At 44.4% G+C, this 6,985-nt stretch overlaps 1 protein-coding gene across 2 annotated transcripts in view; it reads left to right on the plus strand.

The window, feature by feature from the left end:
• Positions 1 to 1,401, plus strand: part of MPP1 (MAGUK p55 scaffold protein 1) — a 920,179-nt gene extending 918,778 nt beyond the window's left edge. For both annotated transcript variants that reach the window (XM_044057679.1, XM_044057678.1), the window contains exons 12-13: positions 485 to 559; positions 679 to 1,401. In XM_044057679.1, coding sequence (XP_043913614.1) covers positions 485 to 559; positions 679 to 855 — 252 coding nt within the window. In that variant the 3' untranslated portion in view covers positions 856 to 1,401. The remainder of the gene's footprint in view (positions 1 to 484; positions 560 to 678) is intronic.
• Positions 1,402 to 6,985: the final 5,584 nt, after the last annotated feature.

Consider the following 6,985-nt stretch of genomic DNA (forward strand, 5'->3'; position numbering starts at 1 on the left):
AAGAAATTGACCTTGTTATGTATTAGCTATGTCATGTTAGATATTGTTTAATCATGTAATCATTGTCAGTTTTATCTATTTTAATGTCCTGTTTGTTAATATTTGGAGCTTTTCTCCTTGGGTCTCCACCCAGTTAACAAATGTCAAATAAATAAATAAAATAAATAAATATATTATGTTATATGTATTTATTTTCAACTTGATTTACAGAGTTTTTATCTCCTGTCCTTTGCTAAAAAGGAGTCTTGAATGTCCCAGTTTGACCATCTTAGTAAACAAATGCAAACAGGATGACTTCCATCGGAGGGAGTCTGTAATAAGTATCCATTTGCAGCCAGTACTGTGAGAATTCTGTTAACTGCAGTTAAGAACTGATGGAGGGAATCTTTGTAAATGTGCCCCGTGGATACTTAACAGATGCTTGCTGCAGAATGTGGAGTGGATATTTCATTGCTGTAACAACCTCTTAACTTTTTTCTTTTAGACCGTGAAACTCATCAGAACTGCAGAGCTGTCTCCCCTCATTGTCTTTGTAGCACCAACTGACAAAGCAGAACAGGTAAGATTACGTGGAGAAACAGTATGGGGACGAGACTGCAGCCACCTGGGCTGTTGGGCTTTGGTGAGGCTGCTACACATACTGAGCTGACCTAGTTGTTCTGTCTTCTCTCCACACAGATTGATGCTTTGCAACAAATTAAGAAGGATTCTGAAGCCATTTACACTTCATATGCTCACTACTTTGACCTCAAAATTGTCAACAACGATGTTACGGAAAGTGTGAAGGGACTGCAAGAAGCCATCAAGGAGGCATCCTCTAGTCCCCAGTGGATCCCTGTGTCTTGGGTGTACTAACCTTTCTTGTAGTGACAGTGCTGTTACAGCACTACTCCTAAGAGCCATAACCAATTATAAATGAAGAGTACTGGGACACAGCCAAATACAAGAACTGTGAACAAATGGAGCAGTTCTGCAAAGATACACAGATGAAACGGCACTGATTTCCATACAGTGTTTACATGAAATTCATAGTGTCATGTCTGTTACCCTCCTATTCAACTGTATGAGGAACACATATTTCCTTTAATTAAAGGTTACAGTCATGTTGATAGTATTAAGTCAGAACCCTACAACTAGGATTTTCATGTTTGCTGACACTCCACTTGTTTGGTTCCACGTAAGGGCAGCAATGCTGCAACATGTTTCAAAATATGTTTACAGAAACGTGTAAGGCTTATGCAAATACCTCTTAAACTTTAATATTTCTTCATACAGATAGTAACCATTCAAGGTTGCTTCCCTTATTAATCAATATCCTCGTATTGAATTTATGGTTACTGTGCCAAATTCCCTGTGGTTTGTTTTGAAAATCTTGTACTTAATAAAAATTTTTAAATTGCATCCACTTCTCATGCATTTTTTTTACTGTTGGCATAAACTACAATTAATGCAGAATGTCTTGTTTTACACAACACAGTGAAGTGACCTAGTCTAGTTAAGTTATTAATCATTTAATGTTTGTGTTTCACTCTTGCAGTACCAAACAATATGGGTTCTCCTTGCTTGGGTAGCCCTTGGCTAGCCCAAATACCAGAGACTTTACACTGTCCTCTTGGGCTGGTGGACACCTTGACCCTGATGTCAGGACATCTGGGTATCAGGATCATTGGCCAGCCCCATTTTATCAGCTCTTTCTTGCTGTCAGAACCTGAAGCATCCACTACAGTAGACTGCATTGGTCTGTCCAAACCAGAATTCCACGAACAGCTAAGTGCCCCTTTAAGGAATCTTTCTGACTGGTTTGGCATTAGATATGTACTAGTAGTAACCCCCACCTTGACTGTGAAAATCCAATTCCACATTGACACTTTTACTCTCTTTGTTTGTTTTGCCTGGGCCTGGAGCAGGACACATTAAACTGTCCTCACTTTCATAAGTGTATCATCCAAGGTTCGGCTGCGTCTTTGTCCTACTTCTTAGAAAAAGCAAAAGGACATCTGGTATCTTAATGCACTATGATATCTACTAGTTTCTCAGACTTTGACCCTCCTGCAAGTGTAGGGGGAAGTGTTCAAAACATACTGGGGTGGCAGATGACTTAGCTTCACCATCAGCCAGTCCACCAAGACTTTGACTGTTGAAGCACAGGTGATTTTCACAGTCCCTTACGATGATTAGGGGTGTGTTGCAAGCCTCTGCCCAGTTACCTTTGGTGTCTAATATGCCTCTGGCTGCCCTTCATGCCCACACAAATTGAAGGAAATGGCCTGTTGGATGGGTCTGAAGTTGCTCTGCAAGCCTTTGATTTCAACTCCTGGGATAGGCCTTCAGTTAGGGAAGACAGAATCCCTAAGACTACAGAGAGGTCATCATTTGACTGAGCACAGACAGTGGCTGCCTGTCTACAGCCTGGTCCCAGATGTTCATAGGTTCATAGGTAGGTACTTGGCTATCGGCCCATGGGCCTAAGTAAGCCTAGCCAACAAAGTTCCCTGGCTTACGCCAACACAAGAAAGTTAATTTCCTGTGCCCCTGTCGAGCAGAGCCACAGAAGTGATCCCCGGGGTGTATTTCCTATTTCCCATCCACTCATCAAGATTTTTCTTGAAGAGTGTTAATGAGGAACTTTGCTTGACATAAATGGGTAGCTTGTTCCAGAGTATGGGAAGTCTCTGGGACAGGAATCTATCCCTCCAGCAAGTCCTGTTTATTGTGGTGACAAGGTTTAGGTCCCTAGAGCAGATTGTCAGGCTCGGAGGGATTGGGATTTCCTTAGGTGTAGCATGTCCAACAGCTCTGGGTTTGACATAGATTTATATGTTAGGCAGAGATCACCTCGGAGTAGGCGATATGCTACAGAGTAAAGCTGGAGTTTTTTGAGACAATCAGTGTAGGACATCTGTTTGAGGCCAGTAATTCTCTTTGTGAGGTACTTCTGTGGCCTTTCCAGCTGCTGCAGATGTCTTGTGAGGTACATTCCAAAAGGGGCGTTGTACTCTATAATGGGTCTAATGAGTGTCGAATAGAGGGGAACAATGACCTCTTTTTTCCTGGATGAGAACCCTTTTGTGATGAGGCGTGCCATGTAGAAAGATTTCCTGACTACTGTGGCAATGTGATTATCAAAGGAGAGACTACTGTCCACCTGGGTGCCAAGGTCTCTTATCACACATCCGATGTTAAGAAGACTGCCACCTATGTGGTAGCTCATGGGTACAGAGTTTTTACCAAAGGGGATAACAGTGCACTTTTTGGCATTGAGCTTGAGGCCATGTCTCTGACAGCAGGCGTCTGTCTCAGTGAGGCCCTTCTGTAGGATGTCCACATCATTTGGGGACTCGACTATAGCTCCTAGTTTGCAGTCATCTGCGAATTTCGTTAGCCAGAGGCCTTTTGTGTTAGCCTGTACTTCAGAGAAGTAGATACCAAACAGGAGAGGTCCCAGGACTGAACCCTGTGGTACTCCACTTGTCACTGGTTTGAAGTCATATTTGGAGTCTGCAACTTTTACAGTGTGGGTTCGGTCAGTGAGCCAGTTGGCAGCCCATCTTGTGACATAAGGATTTATACCTAGTTTAGTGAGTTTAGCTATAATTCCAGAATGGGGGATGGTGTCAAAAGCCTTGGGGAGGTCAAGATAGACTGTGTGAACCACCTTACCCTCGTCTACGGCTTTGGTGACAGCCTCAAAGAAGTCAACCAGGTTCACAAACCAGAACTGGGTGGGGTCCAGAGTTTGGATGTTACCAATTTCTTTGTTTATGAATTCCATGATGATACGTTCCATGGCCTTGCAGACCAGGCTCGTCAGGCTAGTAGGGAGATAGTTCCCAGGATCAGTGGTGGCTCCCCCTTTGTGGAGTGGGATAACTGTTGCTGTGCACCATTCAGTGGGCACAAAGCCTGACGTGAGGCTATGATTGAACATGGTGCTTAGGTGGGGAGCCAGTTTGTTCTGAAGTTCGTGTAAAACACAGCCTGGGATGTTGTCCGGTCCCATGGATGCTGTGTTTTTGGCTTTAGAGAGTGTTGCTTTTACCTGTGAAGTTGTGATTACAGGGACTCTGCATTCTTCTTTTATAGATATGGGCCCTTTAGGGAGTGAGAGGGGGGTAAAGTTAGCACTGAACCTATCTGTCAGGATGTTGGCAATATCAGTTGGTTCTGTAATTTTTGTGCCATTGTGCTGTAACTCAGAGCAGATCTGGGTGTTGCCATTGAGATTCTTGACATAGCTATAGAATGCTTTGTGGTTGTCCTTAGAATCAGTGGCAATCTTGCTTTCATAGCTAGCTTTGTAGGATCTTATAAGGGATCTCAGCTTCTTGCTGAGGCTGACCAGGGAGCTCCACCACTCATGGGATTTTACTCTGTTTTGCAACAATTTCTTCTTTCTGTTGTAGAGTTTGTTTATGGCAGGGGATCACCAGATTGGCTTCCTTTTTTTGGAGGATTGCGTCTTGGTTCTGTTTGGGAGAGCATGATCCATGCACTCATGTTAGTGCTTATAGAGTGCATTTGTGTAGGATACAGCAGTCATAACTGTATCGGCCGTCTGCATGAGTGTCATGAAGTTCACCACTTCTATCTTAAGAAGCATGAAGTTGGCTTTGGAGAAATTTTTTACCATGGTTTCCTTAATGGGGGGTGGGGGGTGGGATGTGGATATCTAGGGTGATTAGCTTATGGTCGGATCTGACCAAAGAGGAGTTGACTTCAGGTGTGGAACACCGGTCACTCATGTTGGTAATGACTAGGTCTAGGATATTGTTGCCCCTGGTGGGGGTGTGGATAAGTTGATCCAGGGCATTGGAATTTATGAATTCCAGAAAGTGCGGAGTGAGGTCGTGTTGGTACATGAGTAGTTTTCCCAGTTAATGGTGGGGTAGTTGAAATCGCCCAATATTAGGGTGTATGGTTGAACCCTAATATTTTCCAGTATATCAAGAAAAGAGAAGTGAGAATCCTGGGGCATGGTGGGGGATCTGTAGCAAGCTACAATTTGGATTGCAGTTTTGCTCAGAGTTAGTTGCACTTGGATAACCTCGGCTGCATTATGCTGAGCAACTAGCCTGGCGGTGTGGATATCCTTAATGAATATGGACATACCTCCGCCTTTAGTGTTCCGGTCCAGGTTAGATGGCCGAAAAGTGTGGTATGAGTTACAGCCTGGTAATGCAGGGGTGCTCTCTGGAGCCTTGAACCAGGTCCCAGTCACTGCACAGACATTGATGTTCTCCATTTTAAGGAGTGCCTCGAGTGAGTGCATGTTGAGATTTAGACTTCTAGCATTGAGTAGCATTACCCTCAGTTTTTGCTTGCCTGTTCCTGTTATGGTGGTGAATTTGTCATTTGAACCTTGCCTAAAAAAGGCACTATAGGGGCAGCAAGAGCCTTTGCCAGTATCCAGAATCCCAGGGGTGACAGGTGCAGGCCATTTCTGGCAAAGCATCGTGGTCTGTCGACCATGTCGTCCCAGGCAGACAGATACTGGATCCCCTTAGAATGACACCAGAAGCTTAGCCAATTGCTGAAGTCAATCATTTTGTCCTTGTACTGTGGTATAATTCTGGGTGATGGCAGGATGCTACTCAGGGCTAGGGTCATACCTGCCTGGGTTACAAGATTGGACAGTTCTTCCATGTCTCTTTTCATGTAGTCCAGGGAGGTACATCTCAGGTCATTCACACTAACATGGACAATCACAGAGTCATATTTGTATTGTTGTGGCGTGACCTGAGTGCGTGGGTTATGTTCTTCGTGTTTCACTGTTGCAGTCATCACACTTGGATTATCTGCCTGCAGTTAGCCCTCAATCAGCCTGAATACCAGAGTCTTGGGATTTCTGCATCGGATTCTGTCACCTCTTCCATGACGTCAGGTCGCCAAGGGTGTAAAACATGCAGCCGATGCCATTACATCAGCTTTTCTTGCCACATGGGAGCCCGAAGCTGAAGCAGTTCGCAAGTGCCAGTAAGCCGCTACCTGCAATTTTCGATTTTTGAGTTTCAAACCTGAAGTCTTCTAAAGCTAAGTACCCCTTTGGGGATCCTTTTTTCTTGCTCTAACCGATGTCAGAAAAAGTTAACAATTGTCTTGCCTGTGGAAAGCAAATACCTCACAGAGATTTTCATTCTTACTGCATCACCTGTTTAGGCCCAGACCACGACATTCCTCGCTGTTGGTTTTGTGCCTTGTTTAACGCCTGAAGTATTCGTCGTCGGGCTATCTTTGTTGCTAAATTCTTTTGCTCAAGTTCTCTGTATTCCAAAATGGCTTTGATAAGCCATCCGACTACCGATCTTCCTAAAAAAGTAAGGATAAATACAGAGACAGAACGCATAGGTCCAAAACTGCCGACGACCCTTCCGTTAAGCTACTCACCAGTCCGCTGGTACTCAGTGAAGCGCCTTCACAGACCCTGATACCCGCTTCTACAGATTCGCAGGCATCTGCTAAGACCCATTTGAAGTCTGGTGTGCCGCGAGATGCTTCTTCGTCTATGGAACCTGTGGCTGTCTCTACCTTGAATGGGTCCGGAGCCGCTGTGCAACACCAGCTTCTGAGGGTGTATTCCGACCTTCCGACCAACCAACAACTTTGTTTTTGATTAAAACTGCCGAGTTTCTCAGGCCCAAAGTTAGTACTACGCCTAGAAAGCCAACGACCAAAGCACATGCTCAAGCTCACATGCCATAGAAACAAATGCTTGGAATGGCTGAAGACCTTATAACTTTAATTAAGGGAAGCCAGCCTTCCCCCCTCTAAAAGACAAAAAATTGATTTTCCTTCTGATTCTACAGACCATGAGTCCGATGACTCCGATTCCTCTGATTACCAGGACATACCCTTATCTACCTATGAGTATTTAGATTCAGAGGATTCCATTCCCCTCTGCCTCCCCTCCAGAGGATTTTTCTTTTGGTGAAACCTTGCATACCTTAAGAGAGCATTTCTGCTGGTAATGCCAGGACTATCCTCAGTC

The sequence above is a fragment of the Protopterus annectens genome, chromosome 15.part0 (assembly GCF_019279795.1).
Source record: "Protopterus annectens isolate FY-2018-M chromosome 15.part0, PAN1.0, whole genome shotgun sequence".
Classification (NCBI taxonomy): domain Eukaryota; kingdom Metazoa; phylum Chordata; order Ceratodontiformes; family Protopteridae; genus Protopterus; species Protopterus annectens.